The sequence below is a fragment of the Papio anubis genome, chromosome 1 (assembly GCF_008728515.1).
Source record: "Papio anubis isolate 15944 chromosome 1, Panubis1.0, whole genome shotgun sequence".
Lineage (NCBI taxonomy): Eukaryota > Metazoa > Chordata > Mammalia > Primates > Cercopithecidae > Papio > Papio anubis.
In genome coordinates this window covers 76,196,462-76,214,118 of record NC_044976.1, presented here as the reverse complement: position 1 = coordinate 76,214,118, position 17,657 = coordinate 76,196,462, and the positions used below count along the sequence as shown (strand labels likewise).

General features: G+C 37.3%; 1 protein-coding gene across 4 annotated transcripts in view; it reads left to right on the top strand.

Annotated features, from left to right (window-relative positions):
* Positions 1-17,657, top strand: part of USP33 (ubiquitin specific peptidase 33) — a 70,699-nt gene that overhangs the window by 21,552 nt on the left and 31,490 nt on the right. For 3 of the 4 annotated variants that reach the window (XM_003892097.3, XM_009211249.1, XM_009211275.2), the window contains exons 2-11: positions 325-456; positions 637-690; positions 1,128-1,190; positions 2,667-2,819; positions 5,918-6,020; positions 7,968-8,037; positions 11,899-12,012; positions 12,700-12,778; positions 13,917-14,334; positions 17,492-17,632. In XM_003892097.3, the coding sequence (XP_003892146.1) occupies positions 376-456; positions 637-690; positions 1,128-1,190; positions 2,667-2,819; positions 5,918-6,020; positions 7,968-8,037; positions 11,899-12,012; positions 12,700-12,778; positions 13,917-14,334; positions 17,492-17,632 (1,276 nt within the window). In that variant the 5' untranslated portion in view covers positions 325-375. The remainder of the gene's footprint in view (positions 1-324; positions 457-636; positions 691-1,127; positions 1,191-2,666; positions 2,820-5,917; positions 6,021-7,967; positions 8,038-11,898; positions 12,013-12,699; positions 12,779-13,916; positions 14,335-17,491; positions 17,633-17,657) is intronic. The other variant, XM_009211256.1, reaches the window with a different exon arrangement.

Here is a 17,657-nt window from a genome sequence, read left to right as displayed (position 1 = left end):
TATCTATAAAAAGTGAAATGAGAGTGGAAAAGCAGCAAAAGTCATGGAAAAACAAACTTACATTTATTTATAGATGTCAATTTTAATAAAATGTTTATGTAGTAGAGAAATTTCCAGTGTTCAAATTAACTTCAATTCTGAAAACTCATCTATGTTTGAGAATACACTCTTTTACAGGGCAAACTTATAAACATATCATTCTTATGTTATCTTTTAATCGTTTTTAATGTGTTAGCATTTTTATTTTTTTATTTTTTTGGAATCTTTGCAGGCATTGTAAGCATTAACTTACTAATTTTTGTGTGTGTGTTACTTTTCCTATAGGTGTTACCTCATTTTGAAAGTCTTGGGAAACAGGAAAAAATTCCTAACAAAATGTCAGCTTTTCGAAATCATTGTCCACATTTGGATTCAGTTGGTGAAATAACAAAAGAAGATTTGATACAAAAATCTCATGTAAGAAACAGGTTTTTTCTTCCTTGAAAAACTTCACTTTTTTCTTGAATATGTAGTTTTCATAAATTGTTATAATACTCTATGAGCCATGTTTTAAAAATATGTATGATGTCAGTGCATTAGTGAATTGTATGTGTTTGTGTCAATATAACCAATGTTGTCTTTTATTTCTTTTTATAGGGTACTTGTCAGGATTGTAAAGTCCGAGGACCGAATCTTTGGGCATGCCTGGAGGTGTGTACTGTTTTTTCCTGAAAAGATTGCTATAATAATAATAAATTTGGATCTGAATAATCATAACCAGAAAATTTTTGACACTTAAAGTGATTTTTGTAAATTAAACTTGCTTTTAAAAGGTCATTATTGATTACAAAAAATAAACTTTGGAAAGATCTTAATTTAGAGTGCTTTTGCAGTTTTTAGTAAATCACTCAGGTATTTTATGCTTGCCTTTTATTAGAAATGACATAGCTTTTAGCTTAGAAATATATCTTCTGGTTTTATTTTGTGCCTGGAAACATTTGGTTAAATTTTATGACTGGAAAGTCATTTACTCATTGAGTTTAAAACAGGTAATCCAAACTTAATTGTAAATATAATTGTAATGCTGTTATAAATTTACATGTATATTATAAAGTATCTTATTTTTCTTCCTATATAATTATTTATAGAATAGATGTTCATATGTTGGCTGTGGTGAATCACAAGTAGATCACAGCACCATACATTCTCAGGTATGTATATAAAAAATTTAATGGAAGACTTGTTAAAAAAGTACCTGAAGGAAAGGGAAGGCCAGTATAACATTATTAATTCAAGTTTGCGCTCTAAGTTAAAACTTCACTTACATTCTCTGTGAAAAGTAGGGAAGGGAATTGCTAGGAGGATGAACGTTAAAATGTGGTTGTGATTAAGAAAGCACTGATTTCAAAAGCATACATCCAGCCGGGCGCAGTGGCTCACACCTGTAATCCCAGCACTTTGGAAGGCTGAGGCAGGCAGATCACCTGAGGTCAGGAGTTCGAGACCAGCCTGGCCAACATGGCGAAACTCCGTCTCTATTAAAAATTCAAAAAAAATAGCTGAGTATGGTGGCAGACACCTGTAATCCCAGCTACTCGGGAGGCTGAGGCAGGAGAATTGTTTGAACCTGGGAGGCGGAGGTTGCAGTGAGCCAGGATTGTACCATTGTACTCCAGCCTGGGCAGCAAGAACGAAACTCCATCTAAAAAAAAAAAAAAAAGTGTACATCCAGACATCTCCAGATATTTGGAGGTGATAGCTGGCGTATTAGGAGGTTGAAGCCCGAGAGAGAATGGGTACATAGATTTATGAGATAGCCTGGCTAACTTCTTTAAGTCTCAGCTCATGTCATACTGCCTTTTCCTGCACATCATCCTAACTGGACTCACCTTTCTGCTTTGCTCTGCTTGTTTGGTACTTCTCATGTAACTCTGGCATGCCTCTTCTATAGTGTTATGTAGACCTCCCATTCTAAATTTCTCTAAATTCAAGAAAACAAGTTTCTCGAATGAGTGTGTTTTAAGATGCACATTGATACCTCTACAGCATCAACTGTTCTCAACCAGGATTCCGCTAGAGAATTAATTAAGCCTGAATACCCAAACTCGAAGGCATCATTGTATATCATTTACTTCTTTCCGTGCATCTAAAATGGTACTTGGTGTGTACCACCCTTGGGAGAATTGAGAAATTAGTCACTTAGATCATTTTTTGTAGGGCTTAATTCTCTAGCGGAACTCTGGTTGAGAAAGGCTAGACTTTTATCTTTCCAGGATTATATATTCTATATTGCTAGAGCTGTTTTATGCTTTGACTCATGTCATTTGTGTTCTTTTGCCATTCTGATTTCTTAGAGTAGTTACTAGCTATTGTTAATTATTTTCTTGTGTTATATTTATTTTCAGACTGCAAAGCAAGGTCTTATACTCTTCCATTTATCTTTTTGTATAATGAATAGTGAGGGGAAAATGGCAGAGTAATTTCTAGAGTAGGCTTACATATTGTTACTGTTCATTATACCTTAGAAGTTTATCTAAAGAATTTTTTTTTTGGTATTCTAAACTGGCTTTTGAGTATATTGTTACTCATCAAAGGCCAGCAGTTTATCTTCTGTTATCTTTTGAAGAACTGTTTTCAAGTATATGTAATTTTGGTTCCTCTTTTCCCTCTACTGTGAAATGATATAGGAGACAAAGCATTATCTAACTGTGAACCTTACCACTCTTCGAGTATGGTGTTATGCTTGCAGCAAAGAAGTATTTTTGGATAGGAAATTAGGAACTCAGCCTTCGTTGCCTCATGTAAGACAACCTCACCAAATACAAGAAAACAGTGTCCAGGTAATAATCTAGATCCACTTAGTTAAGCTGTAAAACATTCAGGTAATACTTTCAGAATTTGTTATGTAGCTAAAATTTTAAAAAGGAATACTGCCTAACCTGTACTTTGAAAATTTCTGTAATGTGCCTTTTTTCTCTCAAATAAAGTTCTCATGCTCCCCTTTCTTGTGTTACTTAGAGTGATAGATTGGGGTGAGATTGAAGCCCACCTGTCTGAAGATGGAAAAGCCCCTAATGAATTTTTAAAGTTTTTTTTTTTTTAATGACTGAAGTAGTCTTTATCTTTTTCTGGTAAATCTGATTCCAAGAAAGGTGGTAGGCCTTCTTTGATAGGGAATGACACTTACTAATTCAGCTCTCTTCCTCATTCTGTCCTCCCTTCCATCCCCTTTTTATTACTGTGAACATTTTACTTATTATTGAAAACAAAGTAGAATATAATGAAGCTTAGCATCAGTCTTTGGTTAAAGATTTTTCTCCCTTTGGGCTGGGCGCAGTGGCTCACGCCTGTGATCCCAGCACTTTGGGAGCCTTAGGCAGCCAGATCACGAGGTCAGGAGATCGAGACCATCCTGGCTAACATGGTGAAACCCCGTTTCTACTAAAAATACAAAACATTAGCCGGGCGTGGTGGCGGGCGCCTGTAGTCCTAGCTACTTGGGAGGCTGAGGCAAGAGAATGGCATGAACCTGGGAGGCGGAGCTGGCAGTGAGCCGAGACTGCGCCACTGTACTCCAGCCTAGGTGACAGAGCGAGACTCCATCTGAAAAAAAAAAAAAAAGGTTTTTCTCCTTTTGGATCAAGAGACTTAGAAAACGTACAGGTTTCCTCACAGAATTTATCACTTAATTTTCAGAATTTTTAACTCATAGAAAAATAGGGAAAAGGAAATTAACTTAAAATAGTTGGCCTCTTATTCTGATCATCGTTTGATCAGAATTTGATGAAGAGCGAGTTTTTTTCCTCATGTGGATTATAGAAATCACATATTTCTGTATTTGTTCACTGATACCAACTCTCAGATTTTTCTGTTGTATGTTTGTATCACATTCTTATGGTAGACATTTGTGATAATAAATTTGCTTGCCTTACACATGATATAACTTAAGGTGGCTAGATTTTAGTCAAAGAGTAATTTATTGCATTTTCAATTTCTCAGTTGAATGGCTTTAGTTAATTATAACCATTACTATTTCTCCTGCTTATACCTATTTATCATTCACAAACATGTTTAGTCTTTTTCAGAAGTCCAGGTAGTATGAAAATGGCAGTTTTATTGAATCCTCTTACATTATTAACAAAAGTTTGTCCCACTGAAGATATCTGAATGGTAATAAGTAGAAAAAATTAAAAAAAAGAAAAAAGTATAATGTTATGACCAAAGTTTAATCACACAAGAAACTAATAATCTATAAAGGCAAAATTATCAGCATCACTTACTGGAGAAGTAAGTTAAATAAGCTGTCTGTTACCATTTCTACCAGAAAAGATCAAGATTACAAACTTTAATTAATGTTGAATCTGATAGAAAAAGTATACTGATACTTTCCTGATGGCTTGTTAATAATTTTCTGATGACTTGTAAATATGTTAACACATAAAAGGCATAAACTTAATTTCATGCAACTTCCTTATGATCCCATTGTTGAAGAAATTATTCAGAAGAAAAAAGTTGTTCAGATAGATTTATTTAGTAGACTAAAACTTACATGCTGTTTGAATCCAGTTTACCACAGGATATTTGCAAAATAGTAAAATATTGGAAGCCATACAAATATTAATAAGATTTTTCAAATAGACACTTTTTCTAGATAGTAAAATTTCAAGTGATTTCTTTTAAGCCTCTGTACTTGCATGCATTTAGATATTTTGTAGTGAGCATGTATCTTTTTAAAAGCAATTACTTTATAAAAACAAAATGGGAGTATGAAGTCTACTCAAATGTCCAGTCTCTACAGATGTCAGGAAAGTAAAATGGTTGGGAATTAGTGCATATGCCTGCATTGTAGAGGTAAAGTAAGGTTATAATAACTTGGAGAACCAGAGTACATGCTCAATTTATGCTGCTATTCAGTTTCCTTCTCTGTTTGGGTGTTGCTGAATGTTGGTTCATTGTAGTTCAAGCTTCTGATACTACAAGAGAACTTTCAAATTTTGATTTTTATTTGTCATCTCTGAATTTTTTAAACTGTAGCTCAAAGTTTTTTTTAAGTGTTTGCTAGCATTTGAGTAACAGGTTGTCAGTTGCAACCTCTGAATCAAGCCAATTGTTGGAAATTAATATTAGAATATTTTTAAAGTAAGTGCTTGAACTATTTAATATGCATAAAATCATGCATGCTGGATGTGGTGTCTCATACCTGTAATCCCAGCACTTTGGGAGGCCGAGGTGGATGGATCATGAGGTTAACAGATCAAGATCATTCTAGCCAACATGGTGAAACCCCCTCTCTCCTAAAAATACAAAAATTAGCTGGGCGTGGTGGCATGCACCTATAGTCCCAGCTACTCAGGAGGCTGAGGCAGGAGAAGCATTTGAACCTGGGAGGTGGAGGTTGCAGTGAGCCGAGATCATGCCACTGCACTCCAGCCTGGCAACAGAGTGAGACTCTGTTTCAGAAAAAAAAAAAAAGTGTGCAAAGTAAATATAGTAGTATCAGGAGAGATTGTAGAAGTCTACAGATAATGTGTTATGATGAAAAACTTTTGCCTTTTTCCCTGTAGAAAATTAGATCTGAAAAGAGTGTAGGATAGTGTCCTTCAGAGGTCTTTTTAGCTATGTGACTTTTTAATGTCACATACTTGCAGTTATTGTAGAGTTTTAATTCAGAAAATTCAGTTATAAAAAGTGCCCTTTTAACTCAAATACGTATGTTAATAAAGTGGAGCTGACATTGCTATTATCTAGGGTAGATCCTTATTTCCTTTCAAACAGAAATGTAAGTTTACTTTAATTGCTAATACCACAAATTCTTATGGTTCCACTATTAAAATAACATCTCAATAATTTTTATGGTATAGATGTTATATGTTACAATTAAAGCTTTTTTTAAAATTTAAGGATTTGTTCAAGTGTGCTCTCTTTTTTTGTTATCAAGGATTTTAAAATACCCAGTAATACAACATTAAAAACTCCTCTGGTTGCTGTATTTGATGATCTGGATATAGAAGTGGACGAAGAAGATGAACTTAGGGCAAGAGGTAAAATAATCCTGTGTAACCCTTGTATGGCACTGCCCGTTTCTTTAGAAAACCGTATAATATAAAAGTTTCAAAATGTGGAGGAAAACGGGCTTGATAATTACAACAAAAGGACTTTGAAATTTGGCCTAGTAAAATTTTATTTGCAAAACAAACTTTTGGTTTCTCTGGTATCAGTTTACCAAAGCTAGGATCCTACTTACTCTTTTGCAGTTGAACCTTACGATCTTTTTGCTTAACTTGCCTTTTGAGGTCTGTTTTAACAGTGTTTCTCAACTCCTTTTTCTATTGTCAGTGATGGGGAGGTATTAGGTATTAAGGTATTCCCTTAGCAGAATTTTCAGGGGAAAACATTTGGAAAAAGAATCAGGTGATACACTTCTCCCTTCTTCCCCTAAATTGAGAACCAGTCTATTTGGATTTTCCATGTTCTTTTAGGCCCACTGTTCTTAGTATAAACTTAAAATTTTCTGTTTTATAATTGATGCTAGTGGTATACTGAATGTATATTTAGATAATTATCTGGAAATTAACACTTTCATTTAAGCTTGATGTGACTAATATATAAATATTTTATGTATTTCCCAGTTTTAACCCATTGATTTAGCCCACACTATTAATTTTACTGGATACTTATCAATAAGTGATAGTTCAGTCTCGTTTTAGAGGTTTTTAGAATTTTAAATTTTCTTCATTTTGCTCCAAATCCAAATAGCATTTATAACTTTTTTTTAGTATTTATTTCATCTTTTAATAATGAAAGTAAACTGATGAAAGTGAACTTGACTATATATGGAAGTGATAAGTCATTCAATGGCTTCGTTTCGTATTAGCTTGAACCATATGAAATTGCCGTTTTTGTAGATTGTCAGCAGTATCCTATGGTTCAACCTAATAAATACTAGTTTCTTTTTTGTTTCTGTTTTTTTTTGAGATGGAGTCTCGCTCTGTTGCCCAGGGTGGAGTGCAGTGGTGCGATCTTGGCTCACTGCAAGCTCCACCTTCTGGGTTCATGCCATTCTCCTGCCTCAGCCTCCTGAGTAGCTGGGACTACAGGCGCCCACCACCACACCCGGCAAATTTTTTGTATTTTTAGTAGAGATGGGGTTTCACCCTGTTAGTCAGGATGGTCTCGATCTCCTGACCTCGTGATCTGGCTGCCTTGGCCTCCCAAAGTGCTGGGATTACAGGTGTGAGCCACCGTGCCTGGCATAAATACTACTTTCAATGCAATACATTGAAACGGAAAGGAAAAGGATGTTTATCATTTATCATGACATGAGTTTTTTTGCATTGTCATTAAACTATTTCTCAAAATAATTAAACTTTAGTTATAATAAATGTAAAAGCCTCAATTAATGATTTTTAAAAACATCTAGTCTTAAATGTTAATAGGAAAGGCTATTCTTCCTGTGCAAATTTCAAAGGTTGAACTGTTTAATCCTTGAACTTATGTAAAACTCAAAATTTTGGTGATTGTGGCCAGGCGCTGTGGCTCACGCCTGTAATCCCAGCACTTTGGGAGGCTGAGGCAGGCAGAGCACGAGGTCTGGAGATCAAGACCATCCTGGCTAATGCAGTGAAACCCCGTCTCTACTAAAAATACAAAAAATTAGCTGGGTGTGGTGGCGGACGCCTGTAGTCCCAGCTACTTGGGAGGCTGAGGCAGGAGAATGGCGTGAACCTGGGAGGCGGAGCTTGCAGTGAGCCGAGATTGCGCCACTGCACTCCAGCCTGGGCAACAGAGCGAGACTCTGTCAAAACAAAACAAAACAAAATTTTTGGTGATTGTAACGCTTCCAAAAGTATGACCTCTCTGAATTATTCAAGTTGCTGTATTGTATTTCTGTGGTCCTTAATATAATTTGGGAACCATATTAATGACCCCTAAAATTGAGTCATTTTGCTTTATTGAATGATGACTTCATGTATATTTTTTCTTAATAGGTCTTACAGGTTTGAAAAATATTGGAAATACTTGTTACATGAATGCAGCTTTGCAGGCTCTTTCTAATTGGTAAATAGAGAAATTAATTTTGTTTTGTTTGTATGATTTTTAAAGTTATTTTTTGAGCACAAAACCATGCAACTATAGTAGTTGACTAACTCTCAAGGTAGAACAGGCAAGAATCTGGTTTGGGACATAACCCATTCTTGTCCCAATGATGTTACTTTATGTATGCCTGTAGTTTCTTGAGGCTGCTGGTCCTTGTGTAAACCCTGGGTAGTTGTGTGTCTTTGAGCAAGTTATTGTTTCTTACATCTAGAAAACGAAGAGTGTGAACTAATTATTCAGATCACTTTTAATTCAGAGATCTTATGAAAATATTTTATATTTTTCTGTAGATGGAAAGCCTTTAATAAAGGAGTCAGATTTTGTTTTGTAATCATAGTCTTACACAATAGGTATGTCAGGTGGTTTTACTCTTGAGTTTGGATGCATTGAGTCAGGTGATATTACCCTTTAAATTTAGGTGCATTGAGTCCGAACCAAAATTCAGAAATCACTGACTTTGACATTACCCTTTCTCGTGGATTAAATTATAGTGTAGTGATTGGAGATTGAACATATGTCTACAGGTTGAGTATCCCTCTTATGAAATGCTGGGAATCAGAAGTGTTTCAGATTTTTCTGGATTTTGGAGTATTTATTTGCATTATACTTACTGGTTGAGCATCCCTTACCAAAAATCCAGTATTTGAAATGCTCCAATGAGCATTTCCTTTGAATATCATGTTGGCATTCAAAAAGTTTTGGATTTTGGAACATTTTGAATTTTGTATTTTGTATTAGGGATATTAAACTTGTACTTCTTCCCAAAATAATCTAATTTTTGTTTAGATATAATATTTTGCCTCCAAAAATATTTTGCCTTCAGTTTTCTTGTGTTTCATAACCTTGTGAAATAAAGATAACCCAATTTTTATTAAGTAATCAGAGAACACATCTTTGAAGAAGAGACTTTTTTTTTTTTTTTTTTAGGCTGGGTCTCACTCTGTTGCCCAGGCTAGAGCGCAGTGGCGCGATTTTGGCTCACTGCAACTCTGCCTCCTGGGTTTGTGTGATCCTCCTACTTCAGCCTCCCGAGTAGCTGAGACTACAGGCACGTGCCACCAAACGTGTCTAAGTTTTAAATTTTTTGTAGAGATGGGGTTTTGCCTTGTTGCCCAGACTGGTTTCCAACTCCTGGGCTCAAGTGATTCGCTTGCCTTGGCCTCCCAAAGTGCTGGGATTATAGGCATGGGCCACTGCGCTCGGACGTTAAAGAAGAGACATTTAGGCCAGGCGTGGTGGTTCACACCTGTAATCCCAGCACTTTGGGAGACTGAGGCAGGTGGATCATGAGGTCAGGAGTTTGAGACCAGTCTGGCCAACATAGTGAAACCCTGTCACTACTAAAAATACAAAAATGTAGCCAGGTGTCGTGGTGTGCACCTGTAATCCCAGCTACTTGGGAGGTTGAGGTAGGAGAATCATGTAAACCCTGGAGGTGGAGGTTGCAGTGAGCCAAAGTCACGCCATTGCACTCCAGCCCAGGTGACAGTGTGAGACTCCGTCTCAAAAAAAAAAAAGAAGAGACATTTACTCTGAAACTTGAGGAATAAGTATGAGCTGGTTGTTTGAAAGGATGGGGAGAGCATTCCTAGCAGAATGCTCCTTGTAAGCAGCCTTGGGATGGGAAAGAGCTTGACACATTTGAGGAACTGAAAGAAAATCTGTGTGACAGGGTACAGTAATCATAGGGCTGAACGACAAGGGTCTAGGTTATGTAGGCCACATTAAAGATGTAGGTCTTTATTCTCATAGTACAATACCATTGAAGTGTTTGTATGGTAGGGTAGCTAATAATCTATATTTTTAAAATATTACTGTGGTTGCCACGTGGACAGTGAATTGGAGGGGGAAGAGAGTGGAATTTGAAAGACCAGCTAGGAGACTATGATAATGATTTAGACAAGAAGTAGTGGTAGTTTACATCATCTAGGGTGGTAGGAAAAGAGTGAAGGAATTGGAGATAAACATTTTTAGGAGGATGATTGATTGATAGGATGTGGGTAGAGAAAGGGAGAGGAGGTTCAAAGTTTAACAACACAATCCTAAGAGACCTGTAGGTTGTTGCTATTGTTATTTTTATACAGATAAGAAAACCAGACACAGAAGTTTAAATAACTTTGCCAATGTAACCAGCTAGTAAGTACTGGCGGAATTCTGGTTTTTGTTTTTTGTTTTTTGTTTTTTTTTTTTTTGAGACGGAGTGTCGATCTGTCACCAGGCTGGAGTGCAGTGATGTGATCTCGGCTCAGCCTCCTGAGTAGCTGGAACTAAAGGCGCCGGCCACCACACCCAGCTAAGTTTTGTATTTTTAGTAGAGATGGGGTTTCACCGTGTTAGCCGGTTTGGTCTCGATCTCCTGACCTCATGATTCGCCCGCCTCGGCCTCCCAAAGTGCTAGGATTACAGGCATAAGCCACAGGGCCCGGCCTTTTTTTTTTTTTTTTTTTTTAAAGTTAGAGACAGGATCTTACTCTGTCACCCAGGCTGGAGTGCAGTGGAACGATCATGGCTCACTGCAGCCTCGAACTCCTGGGTTCAAGGGCTCTTCCTGCCTCAGCCTGCCAAGTAGCTAGGACCACAAGTGCATGCCACTGCTCCCAGATAATGTTTTAAAAGTTTTGTAGAGATGGATTTTTGCTGTGTTGCCCAGGCTGGTCTTGAACTCCTGTCCTTGAGTCATGTCCTGCCTTGGCCTCCCAAAGTATTGGAATTACAGGCATGACCCACCATGCCTGGCAGGGACAAAATTCTGAATCTGAGATTTTTATGTGTATGTTTGTTTTTGTAGATCTTTTGTTGATTATTGCACAATACTGCTTCCATGGATTTACTTTGTAATTCCTCATTTCATTGAAAAAGATGTGGCTGATACGATTACACTATTGATGGCTGGGTGTGATGGCTCATGCCTGTAGCACTTTGGGAGGCTAAGGTGGGAGGATTGCTTGAGCCCAGGAGTTCTGGAACCAGCTTGGGCAACCTAACAAGACCCTGTCTGTACCGAAAAAAAGAAAAAAAAGGATTACACTTGGCAAAGAGATGGCTTAGTAGTTATCTAACTGCCTTCGTAGGGGGTTTGGTTTATATAGTTCAGAATTTGGTCCTTTGCCCAGTCAGTTTCCTATAAATAGATTAATGGAGATTCCCTCAAGCTAATCAAACTCATGATAGACTATACTTCCTTATAAATTGCTAACTTGAGCCACCAACAAATATTAGTACCAAATAATGGAATGTAGAAGGCCGGAGGAAGTGCAGGTTCAGTTGAAAGTTAAATTTTTATCCTGTTCAGTTTGGGCATTTGATATAAATCTGAAATTTAGATGACATGGTTGACTTTATATAAATTTGACGATGATTAGAATATGGTTGAAAATTTTAGATCGCCCAGGGAAGAAAAGTATATAGGGAAAAGTCATAGGATCAAGTCCTGAGGAATCCTTACATTTACATGTCTGGGGCCAAAAAGAGCAATAAAGAGGAAAAAGGAATTTTAAGAGGTAAAGAGGAAAAGTAGGAAAATGCATACAATAGTCCAAAGAAGATTTGTTCAAGAATGAGGGCATGGTCGTCTGTGGCAAATGTTACTGAGTGGGGACTGAAAAGTGTATCTGGCAGCATGGAGGACTCTTGATATGGTGGGGCCAAATCTGATTTGAAAGGACTGAGCTCTTTATGAAGGAATGAAAGTGAAGCTGTAAAAGGGATCAAAGAAAGAAATGACAGCTATAGGGATGTACATGTTGTCAGTTAATTGAATGACTAGAAATAATCAGTATTAGCTTTGACTCCACTCTAACATTTTTCTCTTTTTAAAATTAGCCCACCTTTGACACAGTTTTTTCTTGATTGTGGAGGATTAGCACGAACAGATAAGAAACCTGCCATTTGTAAAAGTTATCTCAAACTAATGACAGAGCTGTGGCATAAAAGCAGGTATGTAACTTAATATACTTTTCTTCGTTATTAAACTTTTAAATGAATATTATAAATATTTAAAGGATGCAGGTCCATTTATGGAGCCAGAAAAAAGTAGAAGACAGAGAGATTTGAGACAGCTTTGTTTCAGGCATGTTACATTTGAAGCTGAATGTAAGGTGTCAGAGAAGTTTAGAAGCAGATGAAGGTGTCATGAAAGTCTGGAAGTATTTGGACTGGTGATATAGTGTTGGAATGTTAAAGCTGCTATACAGCTGCTGTTACTGGAACTTTAGAGTTTTATATTCAGGAGTAGGCATTCTCACAATGATAAAATCAGACCCTAAATACTATATGAATATTTTCCTGCTTATGTTTATTTATTCTAAAGTTTAGCATTAGGATCACAGTTTACTGTAATATGTTAATAATTTTGTTTTAGAACTATTTGGGAAATTTGCATTTTTGAAAAGTCATGGGGTGAAGCATAATCATTTAATTGAGGGAGTATAGCAGTAAAATATCACTTAAAATATCAAGGATAAGGTGTTCTGATGTGCCTGTGAAACATATTAGGCAGTTTTGAATGATTTTTTTGAAATGTAATTTTCAATTTATTTAACACTTTGAATTATTGGTTGTTAATTTTTAAAATAAAAATTAAAAATAACAAAAATTACTCTTTAAAAATGTTTTCTTGCTCAGGCCAGGATCTGTTGTGCCTACTAATCTGTTTCAAGGAATTAAAACTGTAAATCCAACATTTCGGGGGTATTCTCAGCAGGTTAGTTTATTGCTTTTCTTTTGTAATTTTAATCTAAATAAATTTTGAAAATGCCATTATGTTTTTTTTTTGGTCCACTTATCTTTTGGGGTCATCACTCCTTGTGTCTTTCTTTTGCCAAGAATAGTAACCCTTTTTCTTGTTTATTTATATTTTTTCAACTTTCCTTTATCTTTATCTTTTTTTGAGGCAGAGTCTTGCTCTGTCGCCCAGGCTGGAGTGCAGTGGTGCAATCTTGGCTCACTGCAGCCTCCAGCTCCTGGGTTCAAGCGATTCTCTTGCCTCAGCCTCCGGAGTAACTGGGATTACAAGTGTGTGCCACCATGCCTGGCTAATTTTTGTATTTTTAGTAGAGATAGGGTTTCGCCATGTTGGTCAAGCCGGACTTGAACTCTTGACCTCAGGTGATCCACCCTTCTTGGCCTCCCAAAGTGTTGGATTACAGTCATGAGGCACTGTATCCAGCCTTTTTTTTTTTTAATAAGAGTGATAATGTCTCATTATGTTGCCCCGGCTGGTCTTGAACTCCTGACTCAAACGATCCTCCCTCCTTGGTGTCCCTAAATGTTAGGATTACAAGCATGAGCCCCTACATCCAGCTGAAGTTGACCTTTAGATCATCTTTAGTTTATTAAAATTTTTATCTGACTGGGCGTGATGACTCATGCCTGTAATCCCAGCACTTTAGGAGGCCAAGATAGGTGGACTGCTTGAGCCCAGGGGCTTGAGACCAGCCTGGGTAACATAGGGAGACCTCATTTCTAAAAATAATTTAAAAATATGTATCAACCGGGTGTGATGGCTCATGCATGTGGTCTCAGCTACTAAGAAGGCTGAGGTGGGAGAATTGCTTGCACCTGGGGGATCGAGGCTACAGTGAGCTGTGGTCATGCCACAGCATTCCAGCTTGGACAACAGAATGAGACCCCATCTCAAAAAAAGAAAACTTTATTTACCTAACTTTTTGGAAGTGAGTGCATCTTCATTTCTCTAGTGCTTTATGCTCTACAAACTGGTATTTTCTCAATATAGTGCTGTATGTTTATATATAAGTTGATAATGATATTTTGTATATTTTCCCTTATGTTTCTATATACACATGTAATGAAGTGGTAACATTATGTTGCTGATATATTAGGATGCTCAAGAATTCCTTCGATGTTTAATGGATCTGCTTCATGAAGAATTGAAAGAGCAAGTCATGGAAGTAGAAGAAGATCCGCAAACCATAACCACTGAGGAGACAATGGAAGAAGACAAGAGCCAGTCAGATGTAGATTTTCAGTCTTGTGAATCTTGTAGCAACAGTGATAAAGCAGAAAATGAAAATGGCTCTAGAGGCTTTTCTGAAGATAATAATGAAACAACAATGTTAATTCAGGATGATGAAAACAATTCAGAAATGTCAAAAGATTGGCAAAAAGAGAAGATATGCAATAAGATTAATAAAGTAAATTCTGAAGGCGAATTAGATAAAGATAGAGACTCTATATCTGAAACAGTTGACTTAAACAACCAGGAAACTGTCAAAGTGCAAATACACAGCAGAGCTTCAGGTGACAATTTAGTAGTTTGTTCATGAAAATGATATTATTTCATTTGTAGACATGGGTGTTTAATTGTTACTTTGGGTATTTCTAATTAGAATTATAGTTTAGCAGTATTTGCATGTGAGTATTGGTCATAAAATGATAGAACCTGAGTAGAAAAGGAAATTTTGGGGTCATTTAATTATATAAGAAATTAATTCTCCTTTTGAAGTAAACATTTCATCAGATGTCTTTTGTATAGTCATGCAGTAATCTGAAAAATTGGGCTCCCCAGAATTTTCTCTTTTATTTTAAGCAAATTATGTTGTGATCCTGGAAAAAAGCAAACAACCCAAATTGCAATTTACTTTTTTTTTTTTTTTTTGAGATAGAGTTTCACTCTTTTTGCCCAGGCTGGAGTGCAATGGCGCGATCTCGGCTCACGGCAACCTCCGCCTCCCGGGTTCAAGCAATTCTCCTGCCTCAGCCTCCCGAGTAGCTGGGATTACAGGCATGTGCCACCACCCCGACTAATTTTGTATTTTTAGTAGAGACGGGGTTTCTCCATGTTGGTCAGGCTGGTCTTGAACTCCCGACCTCAGGTGATCCACCTGCCTCGGCCTCCCAAAGTACTGGGATTACAAGCGTGAGCCACCGCGCCCGACCAGCAATTTTCTAATTATATACATTAGTAGATTAAGATTGTTGTCATTGGCCGGGCGCGGTGGCTCAAGCCTGTAATCCCAGCACTTTGGGAGGCCGAGACGGGCGGATCACGAGGTCAGGAGATCGAGACCATCCTGGCTAACACGGTGAAACCCCGTCTCTACTAAAAATACAAAAAAAACTAGCCGGGCGAAGTGGCGGGCGCCTGTAGTCCCAGCTACTCGGGAGGCTGAGGCAGGAGAATGGCGTAAACCCGGGAGGCGGAGGTTGCCGTGAGCTGAGATCCGGCCACTGCACTCCAGCCTGGGCGACAAAGCGAGACTCCGTCTCAAAAAAAAAAAAAAAAAAAAAAGATTGTTGTCATTGGAGTCACGTCAGATGTGTTTTAGTGTAGAAGTTTAATTAACTATAGTGAGCCCTGCTGTGATAGATTATGCCGTGATACTAGTCAGTGTTCCTTTGAGAAAGAGCATGTGGCCAAATGAAAGCTGAATTGCCTTGTAATTTATCTCTTCAAGACTTAACTTCTCTTGGCTTTAAATGTGGTATTTAGTTTTCCAAAGCACACAAAATTGGGCTGTTAGAGGTTCAAATTATGTGATCTTAAAATAAGTGGCAGGCATGTAATGTAAAAAAGTTTTTTTTCTGTGATTACTGAAGAGTGAGAGTAACTAAACAATTTATTTAGGTATTTGAATGAATCCAAAATTTCTTCTTGAGAAATATTCTTAACTATAGGAAGATTTGTGGTTCACTTGTGTAAAGTGCACAGATGCTTTCTAGTCAGGAAGACTAAGAGTGTTAGGCTCCTTAATTATCCTGATCTTGTGTAGAAATTGGGAGTGAATAAATATGTCAGGTATCAGTATTGAAAGACTTAGCTTTGACTGCTGTCCAGGATTTTCTTGTCAAAAGCCCAGTTAAGCCTAATTAGGGACATACTCATTTTTTATTGCTCTGTAACAGGTTTGTTCTTATATATAGTAATTAGGGGATAACCTAAGTCAGGAGTCTGAGCTTTTAGGTGTTTTAAGGGCTTAATGAAAAAAATCTGGTGAAGTCTGTAAGGCACACAAACCTAAAATACTTACTCTCTGGTCCGTTAGAGGAAAAAATTGCCAACTCCCAATCTAAATCTCATTAACTTTATTCCCTTCAGAAAGTCCTAGAGTGAGTTGTTTTTTCACTCCCAATATTATGCAGTCTCATTTAGTCATGGTTGAAAAATTGAGAAATGCCTGTGTGAAAACCGATTTTGCATTATCTGGAAAAATTTCTGAGTACATCCCCTTTCAAGATCTCTTATGAACAATTCTCTTTTCTTCACTCAAATAGTTACTGAGCACATTCCCTTGCCCTGGAATATGTTAGGCACTAGGAATCCAAAGCAAACAATTAAGATAGCTCTTATATTTTCTTGATTCATCTTATAATTCTAGAAAAAGTATTTCCTGATGAAGTAGTGTGTTTTTTCTTTTATTACAGTAAGAACAAAATAATTTATGATTACTTTATACCTACATTTCTTGATTTTGATTATTATGTTAGTTTGGGAGAATAATCTGTTTTTCTTTCACATGGTTTTGAACTTCTAAAAAACTGTCCTGAATATCTTTTTTTTTTTTTTTTTTTTTCATCTGAAACAGGGTCTCATTCCGTCACCCAGGCTGGAGTGCAGTGGCATGATCACATCTCACCACAGCCTCAACCTCCTGGGCTCAAGTGATCCTTGCACCTCAGCCTCTTGAGTAGCCAGGACTACAGGCGTACACTAATTTTTAGATTTTTTTTGTAGAGATGGGGGGTCTCATGATGTTGCCCAGTTTGGTCTTGAACTCCTGGGCTCAAGCAGTCTTCCCATCTTGGCCTCCCAGTGTTGGGATTATAGGCGTTAGCCACCCAGCCTAGCCTCTTTTTTTTTTTTAATGCTATATTTGGACAAACAAGATCCTCTTTGGCTTTGTATTTCCAATGCTCACTTCCTAAACTGCCTGTAATAGTAGTATGTTATAAACATTAGTTGGGGTCGGGCATGGTGGTTCACATCTATAATCCAAACACTTTGGGAGGCCAGAGTGGGTGGATCACTTGAGGCCAGGAGTTTGAGACCAACCTAGCCAACGTGGTGAAACCCCATCTCTACTAAAAATACAAAAATGAGCCGGGCCTGGTGGCACATGCCTGTAATCTCAGCTACTTGGGAGGCTGAGGTAGGAGAATTGCTTAAATCTGGGAGGTGGAGGTTACAGTGAGCTGAGATCGCACCTCTGCACTCCAGCCTGGGGGACAGAGGGAGACTCTGTCTCAAAATAAATAAACAAACAAAAATTAGTTGGATTTCTGGGTAGAAGGTTACTGTTATTTTTCTTAGTAAGCACTTTGTTAAGTGTTTAACTTGACATTTGTTAGTATGAATTGTGTTCAAAGTATCAAATTAAGAAACCTTTAAATTAACATTACTGGACAGTTAGAATAATTTTCCTATTTAGGGTAATAATACAAATTTTAAATCTTACAGAATATATCACTGATGTCCATTCGAATGACCTGTCTACACCACAAATCCTTCCGTCAAATGAAGGTGTTAATCCACGTTTATCAGCAAGCCCTCCTAAATCAGGCAATTTATGGCCAGGATTGGCACCACCACACAAAAAAGGTAAAAAGTTTCTCTTATTCAGTCT